This window comes from Molossus molossus, unplaced genomic scaffold, assembly GCF_014108415.1.
Source record: "Molossus molossus isolate mMolMol1 unplaced genomic scaffold, mMolMol1.p scaffold_m16_p_19, whole genome shotgun sequence".
NCBI lineage: Eukaryota > Metazoa > Chordata > Mammalia > Chiroptera > Molossidae > Molossus > Molossus molossus.
Window position 1 is genome coordinate 13,988,908 of NW_023425354.1, and position 16,244 is coordinate 14,005,151.

Consider the following 16,244-nt stretch of genomic DNA (forward strand, 5'->3'; position numbering starts at 1 on the left):
TGAGCCCTCTTGCCACATATGTCAGTAACATTCCAAGCTGGCTACCACATGTTCAAGCTCTGGCCTCCTCTCTTCCACTGCCGAGTGCTCTGCTGTTTCAAGGGCATGGCGGGGCCACGCAGCTCCCATTTCAGCTCCATCTTCAGTCGATCACATCTCAGAAACAGCCACATTGAAAAAAATTAGTTCCAAAAAAAGTTCATATTTGAAATACCTATTTCCCTTGAGATTATGTTTTAACTCCACTTAGTGAATCTATTAAAGTGAGTTAGACAAAGTGCGTGTGCACATGCACACTGATACACACACCAGCACACCCCCACAAAATTTAGAGGGTTGAAGGTTATTTCCTGCCAACAGATCTAACAGAGGAAAGCTTATGTGCTGATCGAGTTTTAATATCGTGGTTAACAAGAAATGCACACCATTTAGCAAGCACATAGAGACCGTGGGTAGGAACTCCTGATCCCTGGGGTATTTGGCTCTCCAGCCCGTTTTCTGCCTACCTTTGGAACAGTTTTGATAGTTACTACATTCAGAGAATCCAAGAGGACTGCATGGACAGATGAACCTTTATTTAAAAAAATAGCACTTCAAATAAATTAAAAGGGACAACCGTCAAGTGTTCAAATTGTGAAGAAATAGTTGAAAACCCAGAGAGACCCAAGCTGCAGTCTTCTAACCTCATTCTTTGTCCAGTGGCAAAACCCCCACATCTCAGTCCTCCCACTCAAATTTCCCACTGCGATGAGGGAAGCAATTGCACACAGGAGACCAGATGGAGGAGAAAGCTGCATCTGACTGGAATGAACATTGCCACGTACTTGCTAATACGGGTTTCACTTTATGACCAAATGTATTCTTCAAAAATAAAAAAGGGGGGAGGGAAGCTGCATGTTTTTAAAAATTGAAATTATTTAGGGATAAAACACTAACTCTAGTGCCTTTAACGGGCAATAGCAACTTTTTTCCTCCGAAGTCAAACACCATCCCCAGCTGAGCCTTTGTGCTACAAGCTTTTTAGGAGATGTTACCTAAACTTTATTAAAAGAAAAGAACAAGTTTAAATATAGACACTGGACTAGCCCAGTCTGTATTTTCAAGTCCACATTCTTCATCTGAAGCACTGCATCAGGGACCCCCCTGAGTCTGCATGTTTTCAAGTTCACAGTACATGGAACCAGTTTTTCTTTTTAATTTTTTTCCTCACTCAGAGCAGCCACACACAGTGGCCGTTGACGCCGGAACCTCGGGCGGGGCCTTTTCCTATGAGGCCTGGCCAGAGGTGCCCAAGGTTTCTCCTCAATGAGAATCGATGCTGTCATGCTCTATGGATGGGAAAAAAGCAAGAAAATAAAAGCACCTGGTACAGGTTTCATGAGATCCATTCGGATTCGCTATGTTCCAAACCCGCTGCTGAATGCCATTTGTCCACTGTGTGTGTGTTGAACAGTCTGTGGCCTAGGAGTGGGTCTCAATTTGAAGAACTGTTATTGGACACCCCGGAGGTTGATGCAATAGCAGCGCCAGCAGGGCTACTTGTAGAGACCGACTTTCGGATGTGAGGCAGCAAGTAGGGGTCACAGGCCAGCTGCTGGACATCGATGCGGTCCTCCTTTCGGTAGGCTAAGCATCGCCGAATAAATGCCTGCAAGGAAAGTTTCTTGAAGAAGCCTGAACAGGACTTGTCTCTCCAAGAGACATCAAGACATCCTGTGAGTGGGGTTTGATTCAGAATCCTAATTCACTACCATTACAGAGGTTTCTTTGGCTCTAGGTATGAAGGGCTATGTAGTCTGTTTCTACAATTTTTATCATAAAGGCCCTTAAATACATGGTCTGTCTCTTTCACCAGACAGTTCTATTTAATCAAAGTCTTGTAATGATTTTAAATAAATGAATCAAGTTTTAAAAATCTAAAATATCATCACCCAAAATCCATACTTTGCATAAGGGTGATAATAGCATCTCCATGGAGGTAAATTTATTATAACAAATGTACCATGCTGGTGTGGGATGTTGACAGTGGGGAAGGCCAGGTGGGGCAGGGAGTATGTAGAAACTATTTTCCATTCAAATTTGTTGTGAATAAAAAAATAATCTGTTCTAAAAAATAATCTATTTTGATTTTTAAAAATTAATTAATTATTTTTTGTTAATCCTCACCTAAGGATCTTTTTCCATTTAGTTTTAGAATGGAAGGGAGAGAGGGTGAGAAAGAGAAAAACACTGATGTGTGTGTGTGTTTGTGAGAGAGAAACACTGATGTGAGAGAGACACATGGTCTGGTTGCCTCCCACACGACCCAGGCCGGGCCAGGGATCGAACCTGCAACTCAGGTACATGCCCTTGACTAGGAATCAAACCTGCAACCCTTAGGACTGAGGGCCGACACCCTAACCGCTGAGCCAAACTGGCCAGGGCTAAAATACAGTCTATTTTTAAAAATCTAAAACATGAAATAAACTAATGCTTTTCTATTTGTTCCCATGTTTAAGTAATAAAACACAAAAGTATAATACTAATACTGGTTTTTCAAAATAAAAGACACCTAGAGGTAATTGTTTGATTAAAACATTTAGAAGATAAAAACAAATTCACAGAAATGAACATAATGGTCCTTGGCCTTTTAAAAAAAATAAACCTGTCCAGCCAGTGTGGCTCAACGGTTGAGTATCAACCCATACACCAAGAGGTCACCGATTCAGTTCCTGGTCAGGACACATGCCCAGGCTGTGGGCCTGATCCCCAATGGGGGGCATGCAGGAGGCAGTCAATCGATGTTCTCTCTCATCCATGTTTCTATCTCTCTCTCCCTCTCATTTCCTCTCTCTCTAAAATCAATAAAGGAAACAAATAAATAAACAAACAAACAAACCTTTCTTGCCCTGACCAGTGTGGTTCAATTGGTTGGGGTGTAGTTCCATATACTGAAAAGCTTCAGGTTCGATTCCCTGATCAGGGAATGTACCTAGGTTGTGGGTCTGATCCCTGGTAAGTCAGGGCACGTACAGAAGGCAACCAATAGATGTTCTTTCTCATATAGATGTTTTTCTCTCTGTCTCCCTTCCTCTCTCTTTAAAATCAATAAGCATATCCTCATGTGAGGATTAAAAAGAAAAAAAAATCTTCCTTGGATATCTGGAACTGGAATTAAATAGGTTTCCTTGGGTTGGACACCAGTCAAACAAACTTTTACACCTTGAATTTTCTCTCTACACAGCTGCCAGTACAGGCTTTTGAAACAACAATCGGATCACAGAGTTGCCCTGATTAAAACTTTCAACTGCTTTCCATCATTTTACAATCTGTCCTGCAGTCTCTCTTATCACTCTCCCCTCTGCTCTGCCTGCTCTGTGGACCTAAGCTCACACTCATATCTGAGCTTTATTCACTTTACTCTGCTCAGAATATTCTTCTCCCAAATCTATACATGGCCCCACATCATTCCAGACTGCTCAAAACCACACATCAGCTCTGGCCGGTTTGGCTCAGCGGTTAGATCCTCGGCCTGCGGTCCGGAGAGACCCGGGTTCGGTTCCCGCTAAGGGCACGTACCTCGGTTGCGGTTTGTCCCCGGCCCTGGTTGGGTCGTGTGGGTGGCAGCCACTCGATGTGTCCCTTTCACATCGATGTCTCTCTCTCTCTCTCTCTTCCTTCCACTCTATCTCAACAAAATTTTTTTTTTTTTAATGTCCTCGGGTGAGGATTAAAAAAACAAACACACAAACAAACAAAAAAACCGCACATCATCATTTGAGACCTTTCCTGATCATGCCATCAAAAAAGAGATTCCCACCTCTCCACCCTCTTACTCTGATTTATTTTCTTCATAAATTTATCACCATCTGAAATGTATTCATCTTTAGTTATTGTTTGTCTCACCTAGCGGAAAGTAAACTCCTTAAGGGTAGGGCCCTTGTCTGTATAGTTAGTCCATTGTTTACATATTCATAGCTCCTTCTGCACTGCCTACTGCTTAATAGTCACTCAATAAATACTTGTGGGAGGAGAGAAGAGGGTAGGGGTTGGAGAAATACACATTTAGAAAAGGAGGAAGGTGTTTTAATGACTCCTTAATTTTGTACTAAATAATCCATCCACTATTACCCAGAGAAATAATACAAAGAGCAAAGCAGTCATTTCTGCTGGCCAGTTGATCAGAACTTACCTTTGCTTCAGGTGTCACTACTGGCTTTGGCGGAAACTGCACTTCAGTAGCTTTAAGGATAGTATTTTCTTGTAGAATGTCTTGCTGGGACTGGTTATGGCCAAAAGGCTATCATATTGAAACAAAATGAAAAAACAAAGGTGGGCCTCCAGTTAAAGCAAAAGACAATTCAAAACCCCAGGAAGGAAAGACGGCATCTTAATGAGAACAGTATAGGGAACTGTGGAGATAATTTTCTTGAATTCTCTCATCTTGATAGATAAAGGGTGCAGAAGGCTCGAGCTTAACCGACACTGAGGTTAAGGCAGAGAAGAAACCAGAAGCAGCATCTGCTATATCATATCTCTGCTAAACTTTGCTTACAGCAAAGAAAAAGAAGATTCAGAGCAGAAACCAGTACCCTCTTTTGCCCTGCGGGCTTAAGTAATACATATGTGTGACACCAGCAGACCCAAGACACAGATAAAAAAAGATGGAAAAGTAAAAAAGTAGAAGGGGGTAAGGTCAGAGTGTGGAGGGGAGACAAACAAAACAAGAATTGGGGCTACTTAGTGGTTTCATCTGTGCCCTAAAATGCCATTTTCTAATAAATTGGGCTCAAGCCTAGTGTCATTTCTACAGTGTTTCAACAGAGAGGTCACAAAACCACCCTTCCTAGCCCAGCAGAGTGTGGCTCAGTGGTTGAGCATTGACCCATGCACCAAGAGGTAGCTGGTTTGATTCCCAGTCAAGGGCACGTGCCCAGGTTGTAGGCCAAATCCCCAGTGTGGGGCATGCAGGAGAGAGCCAATTAATGCTCTCTCTCATCAATGTTTCTTTTCTTTTTTTTAATCCTCACCCGAGGACATTTTTTGATATTTTGTTCAGATAGAGTGGGAGGGGGAGAGAGAGAGAGAAACATCGACATGAAAGGGACACATTGAGTGGTTGCCACCCGCACGACCCAACCAGGGCCATGGACAAACTGCAACCGAGGCATGTACCCTTAGCGGGAACCGAACCTGGGTCTCTCTGGACCGCAGGCCGACACTCTAACCGCTGAGCTAAACTGGCCAGGGCACCCGAGGACATTTTTGCATTTTATCTTCAGATAGAGCAAAAGGAGAGAGGGAGGAAGAGAGAGAGAGAGAGAAACATCAATGGGAGAGAAACACATCAACTGATTGCCACCCACACAACCCCAACTGGGGCCGGGGACAAACTGCAATCGAGGTATGTGCCCTTAGCAGGAACTGAACCCCGGATTCTCTGGTCTGCAGGCCAATGCGCTAACCGCTGAGCAAACTGGCCAGGGCTCTCATTGATGTTTGTATCTCTCTGTCCCTCTCCTTTCTTCTCTCTCTAAAATCAATAAAGAAAAAAAATTAATAACAAAAAACAAACAACCCTTCTTAGATAATCTTTGCCATCACTCTCAGCAGCACTTCCACATTGTCAGAGTATAAATAATAACCCTTGCCCTGGCCGGTTTGGCTCAGAGGTTGAAGCATCAGCCTGTGAACCAGAGAGTCCTGGGTTCAGTTCCCGCTGGGGGCATGTACCAAAAAATAAACGAACAAACAAACAAATAAATAAGACCCTTCCTAGTCCTGAGTAGCTTCCCCAGATTAGAGAAGTGGGATAAAGAAACAAAGGAAACAAAATGTTAAAGAAGAAACTAAATCTGAATTAAAAGCTCTATCTGGGTTTGTAATACAAATATATATATTTTTAATTTTATTCATTTTTTTTCCTTTATTGGTTTCAGTGAGAGGAAGGAACAGGGAGAGAGAGATAGAAACATCGATGAGAAAGAACATCAACTGGCCGCCTCCTGCATACACCCCACTGGAGATTGGGCCCATAACCTGGGCATGTGTCCTGATCAGGAACCAAATCGGCGACCTCTTGGTGCATGGTTCAACACTCAACCACTGAGCCACACAGGCCGAACTGTAATAAAAATATTAAGAGCCCACCCACTTCCCTGTCCTGGGCTCCTCTCGCTTGACCCTCACTTCCTTTATAAAAAAAGGAAAAAAAGCCCTGGCCAGTTTGGCTCAGCAGTTAGAGAGTCAGCCCGCGGACCAGAGAGTCCCAGGTTTGGTTCCTGCTCAGGGCACGTACCTCGGTTGCAGTTCATCCCTGGCCCTGGTTGGGGTCGTGTAGGTGGCAACCAGTCGATGTGTCTCTCTCAGGTCAATGTTTATCCCTCTCTCCCCGCCCTCCCCCACCAACTCTATCTGAAGATAAATGTAAAACTGTCCTCAGGTGAGGATAAAAACTAAAGTAAAAAAATATTAAGATCCTAGCCCTGGCCAATTTGGCTCAGTGGTTAGAACTTCAGCATGCGGACCAAGGATCACAGGTTTGATTCCAGTCAAGGGCACATACCTTGGTTGTGGTTCATTCCCAGCCCTGGTTGAGGTCGTGCAGGAGGCAACCGGTCGATGTTTCTCTCTCTCCCTCCCTCCCACTTTATCTGAAGATAAACAGAAAAATATCCTCAGGTGAGGATTAAAAAAAATAATAATGAAATAAAAAATAAAAATACTAAGAGTACAGCATTGCAGAACTCCCAAATGACTTATACTCACAGCCTAAGGAAAACATTGAAACGTACAAACACACTGACAGCAGAAATATGAGTAGAAATACACAGCTGGATCCTAATACACACATATTTAAGGTATTATACTCACAAGGGAAAAACAAATGTGAATATTCAGTAGGTGTACTTTACCACCCAGGTTATTACTTATATTCTAATGATGTATCACTTTGCTCAGAGGTAACAGACAATGAATACTTTCTGGACCGCAGGCCGACACTCTAACCGCTGAGCCAAACCGGCAGGGCCAGACAATGAATACTTTCTGATACCACCTTCCAGTATAGAAATATAAAGCATGCTTTTGTTAATAATAGCTTTAACTAATGGGGCAGTTGGGAATAAAGAACCCTGCAGATATTTCCAGTTTCAAGTATGGGGACCCTCAAGAATGACTTTTGGGAAGATTGTATACTTTAATAAACTATTTCACATAATTCCTTATAGCATATTATTAGAATCAAAACATACCATGGATCTAATTGAGAACAGCAAAAAAAAATGCATGTTTTTCACAGCCCAGTAGAATTCATTAGGTGCTCAGGATTGAAAATTTCTGCTTATACATAAAGCTACTATTATAAAGTCTGTATTCTGTTCAAACCACAACTTTCAAGATTCCATTTTGTATAATCCAATGATTAACCCCAACAGGATAATCCATATCATGCCACTCTGTACATGCACCACCCAAGACAGAAGTCAAGCCACCACATCTGACCTTCTTTCTTACCTTCCTTCCATAAAGACACTGGTAGAAGATCACACCCACTGACCAGACGTCAACTTTATTTGAGATCTTTGGTGGTTCTTTCCCAACCACAAAACACTCTGGTGGTAAATACCTGGAACAAAAAGGAAATAAGAATTCTTAGAAAAACGACTGTATAAATTAAGACATGTGCAGGTGAAGGAGAAGACCTTGCTGGAAATTAATATAAATAAATTTTAACAGCTAAAAAAGCAACTTAGACTTAACTGGAGAAAGTCAATGAAAAGACATAAAAATAAGGAGGCAGTAATATCCTATAAAGGCTTAAAATACTTATCTCAATTCACTGAGAGGTAAATATTCTCTCTAGTTCCTTCTACCCACAACAGCCTCCTTTCCCAGGGTTTCCCTAATATAAGTGTCACTCAACAAGTTTAAATGGGGCATAAAAGATGTGCACTCCCTTCTATGACAGCTGCATCAACAAACATTAACATGTGACCAGAGGTGGTGTCAGTTTCCTTTCACGTTAGCTAAAGGTGATGTTGTAAAATAACTGTTTAAAAAGTCCCAATGATTTCAGGACCGAGCAGAAATCTCTGAGGGGAATGACTATCTCTCTTCTTAATGTAGCTTCTCTGGGTAATCTGGACTGGAAATAACTACAATATGTAATCAAAGGGGTCATTCAAGTCCGTATTATCAAGAGATGTTTTACATTTCCCACGTCCGTATTATCAAGAGATGTTTTACATTTCCCACTTCAAGGGTGACCAGGGGATTACTGGAAAACCAATAGGGCAGAAAAAGCTAAACAAACTAGTTTGTCTGCACAACTCAATCCTCATCTGAATTCTTTCCCTTTCCACTCACTCCTGGCCTTCATCTAAAAAGACTAGCTGGACAACCAGCCACACCAAATTGTATGGTATGGAAGGTGAGTGCCTCTTGGCATTTAGGAAACCAAACAAGTATGATTCCACTCATTGGCTGGTGTCTTAGCTATGGCATAGATGGAAGGCAGAATTCTATAGATAACAGATCGATTTCTGCAGATTTCATGCTGCCAAAATCAATTCTGTGAAAAACTCTTTTAGACCCTACTGTGCTTCTTGGTATAAAAATCTAACTTATAGCTTGAAGGTGACCACAAGAGTTGAGAGTTAGAAAAATGATGGGCTTTCTTCTTTTTAAAAAAGTTTAGTTTCATGTTTTTTCTTATTTATTATTTTTAATCCTTACCCGAGAATATTTTTCCATTTATTTTTCACACAGAGTGGGAGGGAAGGAGAGGAGGGGGTGAGAGAGAGAGAGAGAGAGAGAGAGAGAGAGAAACATCTACTGGTTGCCTCCCGCACGACCCCAACTGAGGTACATGCCTTGACCAGAACTCAATCCTGAACTCTTTGGTCCGCAGGCAGATACTCTAACCACTGAGCCAAACTGGCCCAGGGCTTATTTATTATTATTTTTTTCTCTTTATTGATTTTTTGAGAGCGAGAGGGAGAGAGAGAGAGAAACATCGATGAGAGAGAACATTGACTGGCTGCCTCCTGCATGCCCCTCACTGAGGATTGGGCCCACAACCTGGGCACATGTCTTGACTGGGAATCGAACTGGCGACCTCTTGGTGCATGGGTTGACACTCAACCACTGAGCCACACTGGGTGTATTATTTATTATTTTTAACAGTCATATTTGGATGATTAAGACCACTGACCCAAACTACTATTTCACAATGAAAACTTTCAGCCAAAACACACATTGAGAAATGAAAATACAGATACAGAACTCACAAAGAAAGGGGAAATGGCAAAGAAACAATATAGATAAAAATTATTTAAAAAACAGCTTTGTCGCCCTGGCCAGTTTGGCTCAGCGGTTAGAGCGTCGGCCTGCGGTCTGGAGAGACCCGGGTTCGGTTCCCGCTAAGGGCACGTACTTCGGTTGCAGTTTGTCCCCGGCCCTGGTTGGTCGTGCGGGTGGCAGCCACTCGATGTGTCCCTTCACGTCGATGTTTCTCTCTCTCCCTTCCTCTCTCTTCCTCCCACTCTATCTGTACAAAAAGTGGAAAAATATCCTCGGGTGAGGATAACAAAAAAAAAAAAAAAAAACAGCTTTGTCAAATGCTAACACCATTTTGAACCCTAGTTTTCATGGTTCTTGAGTCTTTAACATATACAAAAAAATGACATTGGATATATAACAAAGAATTTTGATTCTTTTTTTTTCTATCCTTACCCAAGGACATTTTTCCACTTTTGTTCAGATAGAGTGGGAGGGAGAGAGAGGACAAGAAAGACAGAGAAACATCGACGTGAAAAGGACACATCAAGCGGCTGCCTCCCGCACGACCTCAACCAGGGCCAGGGATGAATCACAACCGAGGCACAGGCCCTTGACCAGAATAGAACCCGCGACTCATTGGTCCGCAGGCCGACGCTCTATCCACTGAGCGAAACCGACCAGGGCCAAAGAATTTGATTCTAAAATGATCGTTTTAATGTATTTATAACTTTTTTTGTGGAAGTGGTGGAGAAGAACAGAAGTTGTTGAACTTTTTCATATGCAGAGTAATAATTTAGCCAAATATTTAGAATACAAAAGACACTGCCATTTAATAGAAGTCTGGCAAATCACTTTCTAAGTCTAGTTTCCCCCGTCTGTAAATGAAGAAATAAACTAGTTCTTCACTCAAATACTGAAAATAATAAGCACTCTAATTCCCTATCAAGGACTTTGGGAGGAAGAGTAGACAACAGTCCTATGACACTATACTAAATTTTAAAAAACCAAACAAACATAGCCCTAGCCGGTGTTCTCAGTGGTTAGAGCACCAGCCCAAGAACCAAAGGATTCTGGGTTGGATTCCCGGTCAAGGGCATGAACATGAGTTGCATGAGTTGCAGGTTCAGTTCCTAGCCCTGGTCAGGGCACATGCGGGAGGCAACCAATTGATATGTCTCTCTCACATTGATGTTTCTTTCTCTTGCACACGCGTGTGCACACGTCCCCCCCCCCCCACTCTCTCTAAAAAAAACAAACAAAAATCAATGGATTAACCAAAAAAAAAACCCCAAAAGACAAAACTAACGAACATAGTAGCACATTTCATGATGATAAAATACTCAAGGGAAAAATGATTCTCAAGGCCTAATCTACAGGTCACTTACTTAAAAGTAGTAGTTAGGCCTTGGCCGGTTTGGTTCAGCTGTTAGAGCATCAGCCCGTGGACCAGAGAGTCCCGGGTCAGTTCCCACTAAGGGCACGTACTTTGGTTGTGGTTCGTCCTCGCCCCAGTTGGGGTCATGTGGTGGCAACCAGTTGATGTGTCTCTCTCACTTTGATGTTTCTCTCTCTCTTCCTCCTTCCCTTCCCTCCTGCTCTATCTGAAAATAAATGCGAAAATGTCCACGGGTGAGGACTAAAAAAAAAGTAGTACTTAGCTCTGGCCAGTGTGGCTCAGTTGGTTGAGCATTGCCCGGTGCACTGAAAGGTTGTCAGTTCAATTCCAGGTCAGGGCACATGCCCGGGTTGTAGGCTTGATCCCCAGTAGGGGGCGTGCAGGAGGTAGCTGATAGATGTTCACATCAACGTTTATCTCTCTCTCTCTCTCTTTTCCCCTCTCGCTAAAAATCAATAAACTCTTTTTTTATAAGTAGTATTTAATGTAGAATAATTCTAGCACAATCAAATACTACATACAGTCACTTAGAATTATGTCCTCCTGTCTATCTGGTAGCTCTCTGGGACATCATAAGATGACATATTGAAGATGGTGATTATGATAATGCTTCTACGAATATGGGGGTTTTTTAAACTTCCATAGAAACGCATAAAATTTAATTTACTCAGTAGCCCCTCTCTATCTTGCTCTTTTTTTTTATCCTCACCCGAGGACATTTTTCCATTTTTTGTACAGATAGAGCGGGAGGGAGAGAGAGGAAGGGAGAGAGAGAGAGAAACATCGACGTGAAGGGACACATCGAGTGGCTGCCACCCGCACGACCAACCAGAGCCGGGGACAAACTGCAACCAAAGCACGTGCCCTTAGCGGGAACCGAACCCAGATCTCTCCGGACCGCAGGCCGGCGCTCTAACCACTGAGCCAAACCGGCCAGGGCTCTATCTTGCTTTTTACTATGAAAAACAACTTCAAATATAACTGAAAGTAGAAAAAATAATAAAACAAACCCCCAAGTAATCATCATCTAGCTTCAGTATCTATCAACACTCAGTGAATCCTTATTCATATACATCCCTCTCCGCTTCCCCTGACTGCTTTGAAGCTAATCCCAAACATCATATAATTTTTATTTAAATTCCAACCACTGAAATTTAAAAATTATTTTATTGATTTTTTTTAGAGGGAGAAACATCGACTGACTACCTCCTGCACGACCCCTACTGGGGAATCAAGCCCACAACTTGGGCATGTGCTCTGACCAGGAATTAGGAATCAAACCAGTGACCTCTTCGGACAACGCTCAATCCTCTGAGCCACAATGGCCAGGCTCAACCACTGAATTTTTATAACTTAGCAAGTACAGCAATAGGTAGCAATGATTTGAAAATTAAGTATGAAAAGGCTTCACCTTTTATTTATTTGTGTGTGTGTGTGGTACGTGCCCCTAGCGGGAACCGAACCCAGGACTCTCTGGTCCGCAGGCCGACCCTCAACCGCTGAGTCAAAAGGCTTCACCTTTTAAAAAGAACAAGCTATCAAACAAAAAGTTCAAGTTCAAGTTCTAGTGACTTTATATAGAAGAGTTATACACCTGTTTCCAAAATTTCCGACAGCAGATATTCTTGTATCATTTAATGACAGGAACACTAACCCACAATAACCACCATAGTGAACAAACACTGTAAATGTAGCTTCTATTTTAAACCTAAAATCTCAAAGTTTTAATTTAGTGACCGATTTTCACTATAGGTACCACCTCCACAAACAATAGTGGAAACCAGAAATTTTGTGTTTTTAGCAGGATTTGATTGGTTCTTTAATATACATAACTTAAATACGATCAGACTGATGAGAACAGGGCTGATCCTGCATGTTGTGAAAGATACCCTTGCTTTTCTCTGTCTGCTTCAGATCAACACCTTCATTCCCAGACAGTCACTAACTATTCTATAGTCTCAAACATAAGTAATCAGACCAGCTGACTCTGGAGTATAAAAGCATGTGTTACCCATCTCTTTGTGCTGCTACTGGAAGCTTTTTTCATGTTCAGAATCACACATACGTGGCTTTGTGTTACTACCACAGATGTGAAGAACATGGCAGCTCTGTTAACACACATTTACGATCACAAAGTTAAATGCCTGAGCTGTAGGAATCTTTTACGGTTTTCACTGTCAAAAGTCATATTAGGTGGAAGTAGGATATGTCATAGAACAGGCAGGTAGAGTTAGCTGAGGTAGGGTGGTTGGGGAGAGATAAGTAACAATAGATGGGAAGAAATGTGGCTCAAAACCTTTTAAAATGTGGATGCAATAGATGGATACATTTCTTAGCAAATTGCAAACTTTTTCCTATTTAGATTGCAAGGGTTGCTTTTAACATCCTGATCTTCAGAACTCCTTAGTTCTTGAGAATCCATTATTCTTGGGCAACTCTAGAAAAAAGTCCCTCAGCCCATTAACCCATGAAGAGAGAGACCTATATTTGTACTGAAAATAATTTAAGGCCATTCTTTTTTTTTTTATCCTCACCCGAGGACATTTTTCCATTTTTTGTACAGACAGAGTGGGAGGGAGAGAGAGGCAGGGAGAGAGAGATAGAAACATCGACGTGAAGGGACACATCGAGTGGCTGCCACCCGCACGACCAACCAGGGTCGGGGACAAACTGCAACCAAGGTACGTGCCCTTAGCGGGAACTGAACCCGGGTCTCTCCAGACCGCAGGCCAACCCTCTAACCACTGAGCCAAACTGGCCAGGGCTAAGGCCATTCTTTATACACAAAGGAGCAACCTCACTCTCTCCCTACTCACTAGGGCCAACCCTATGGCGGAAACACACAACTCAAACATCTGACCACACATAATCTCTCTCTCAATGGTTTTCAGAAAAGGAAAGAAAAATCAAGACAATATAAATATAAGAGTCAAGCTGCTGAAAAGACAGTAACTTTTGGGGAGAAAAATATGCTTTGGTTTATAGCATTACTGCCTAAGCAGACAGGATATAGATATTAACTATGAATTACCAACACTTCAAGTATAGCACAGCCACCTCTCCACCAGCCAACTTGGCAGATCTCCCAGATACCTACCAATAAGTACCAGCACCTTGTGACGTTAGCTCCATGCCATCCACTGAATTGTAGCTATCATCATCCATGATCTTGGAAAGACCAAAATCTGTGATTTTTATCTCTCCACATGCTGTACCATTTACTAAAAGAATATTACCTAAAAAGATAAAAATCTTCATGAATAAAAAGAGACTTACTAATTAAGAGAAAAATCCAAGGTAATAACAGACATGAAGAGGACAACTGAACTCAAACTCCTACACACGATACTAAACATCTAAATCCCCCGAATAAAATGATCTGGACTCTGAATGCTGAGGGAAGAGTCCTCAGTGTCTGGCTGCAACCTTCTATTTTCCAAGAATCACCTGCTTAATGTGCCAAAACCACCACTATGAGCAGTGGAAATAAATTATAACTTGCCAAAGTAAAATATCACTTGTACAGTTAGTAAAAAATGGTGGGAAAGTTTCATCTGAACTTTCAGTTAAGGATTTCTAAACCACTGTATTTAGAACATTAGTTTCAAGGGGGAAAAAAATCAAAGAAAATATACAAGGGAATCAAAGATAGTACCACAGTGCCACCTACAGCTCCTAAGGAAACTGTACAGTGATGGAAAACTCATCACACAATGGCCAACTCTCTAAAAAATCACTTCATTGTAATGGATTTTTAGTCATGTGAACTGTATTAGAACATTAAAGAATAATGAACCGTGAGAGTTAATATGTAGCTACCAGAAGAAGAAAGCAAACTTAACAACTGTGCCACACCAGAAAGTAAATGGGAATCATCTTTCTAATACCAAAGCTAAACTGGTTGGAGCTTTCCACAGAGAATACATGCAAATGTCACCAAAAAATAGAGGCAAGCAGTCCAACTGTCCTCTACTTTTTGCTGATGACTATCCAAGTTAGATAGTGACCATACAAAAAGATGAAAAACTCTGCTCTGAATTTAATGAAATGGGAGATATGTGTGCAAAATAAGTCATTAATTTTTAAGCACTTGAGGAACTGCTATGCAGTGTGAGTAATGGGAAAAAACAAAGTGGAGCTTGCCAGAATAGTTCTTTTTAAATTGGACTGACATCATAAACTGCCCTAGCTCTAAAGACAGGGCTTTGTTTCTCTGGAGCATTTATTATGACTCGCTCTCCTAAACCCAGTGCTGGGTGGCCAGGGCTCTTCTATTCCCACACCTACTCAAGCAATCTAAAGTCAGATGGTTATAGACCTTCTTGGCTCCTGCCAAATTCTCTCACTTTATAAAATTAAAATTTATTTATAAGACCAAAGAAAAGTCACCAATACTGTCTCCTAAAAGTTAGACATACCTGGTTTGAGGTCATAGTGTATGATGGGAGGTTTTATTTCATTTAAGTACTTTAAAGCATTCACAATCTGCATGATAATGGACCGGGCCTCTTTCTCCGACATTAATTTGTGCTGTTTCAGGTAGAAGTCCAGATCATTTCCCTCACAGTATTCTAATACTGTACAAAACCTAAAGACAAATAAACCAACATTTGACCGCAAGATGAGAGCAAGCAGCAGATTAAGACTAACTAAACCAGCCCCAGTGAAAACTTCAGGTAATTAGCTTCTCCTTTCTTCTTTGTTCCTTAAAATATTCTTCTATTCTTTATTCAGTATTAGCTATTTGGGCGGGCACAGGAAGAAACAGCTTACTCTCTTGTTGAAGAGCCTACACACACCCCACATTGGAAAATGTGCTGAAGTTCACCCATGGCATACCTCAGCTGTAATGTATTTAAGACAGCTACCTTTTTGGAAGGGTCTCCTTTACATATCCATGTCCTGCCCCATTTCTAAACAAGCATATTGTGACCAAGTACAAAGTTCTCACTACAAACATTTTCTATGACCCTGAGTGCTGACAGTGAGGAAAAATCTTGGGCTTGCCCAGGTCCCAAGGATTGGTTGCATAGCATGCCTTCTAGTAGCTTCACACAATACTGTACTATAATTTCTCTTTGCTAAACACAAGGTATAAAAGAGCTTTTTAATAGTATCTATGGTTCTAACAAATGTGTTATTACACAGTATGGGTTTTCTTCCTTCACTTGTATCAATCAATATATTAAAAGGACCCAAATTTAAAACTGCATACCATTCGTGGCATTAAGGGTCATGTGTTTATCTTTCAAGGCAGTTATAAACTGAAGTAAGGCATCCTGAACTGTTTGAGTGGTCCTGAGAGATGAATACCTTTTACACTATTCTGAGCTGTGACAATATGGTTGTATCACCCAGGTCTAGCCAGGAAATAAAAATCACTAAAGTATTTATAACAGAGAGGCTTTAATTCAGGGAACTAAACACATAGAGGATGAAAAATCTGAGAAAACAACTGGCCAGTGAGGCACCCCAGAAATCATCTAGAGCAGGAAGCCATTAGCACCCTAAGGGCAGAGAGGGCTGAGGAAGATGGTGCAATCAGAACCCAGGGTCATCAAAGTGGAGACATAGGGTGGGGTGGGGG

At 41.7% G+C, this 16,244-nt stretch overlaps 1 protein-coding gene across 4 annotated transcripts in view; it reads right to left on the bottom strand.

The window, feature by feature from the left end:
- Nucleotides 1-554: 554 nt before the first annotated feature.
- Nucleotides 555-16,244, bottom strand: part of TLK2 (tousled like kinase 2) — a 117,584-nt gene continuing 101,894 nt past the window's right edge. For all 4 annotated transcript variants that reach the window (XM_036267696.1, XM_036267697.1, XM_036267695.1 and 1 more), the window contains exons 18-22: nucleotides 15,076-15,245; nucleotides 13,755-13,893; nucleotides 7,495-7,606; nucleotides 4,172-4,279; nucleotides 555-1,648 (exon numbers count right to left, since the gene is read on the bottom strand). In XM_036267696.1, the coding sequence (XP_036123589.1) occupies nucleotides 1,475-1,648; nucleotides 4,172-4,279; nucleotides 7,495-7,606; nucleotides 13,755-13,893; nucleotides 15,076-15,245 (703 nt within the window). In that variant the 3' untranslated portion in view covers nucleotides 555-1,474. The remainder of the gene's footprint in view (nucleotides 1,649-4,171; nucleotides 4,280-7,494; nucleotides 7,607-13,754; nucleotides 13,894-15,075; nucleotides 15,246-16,244) is intronic.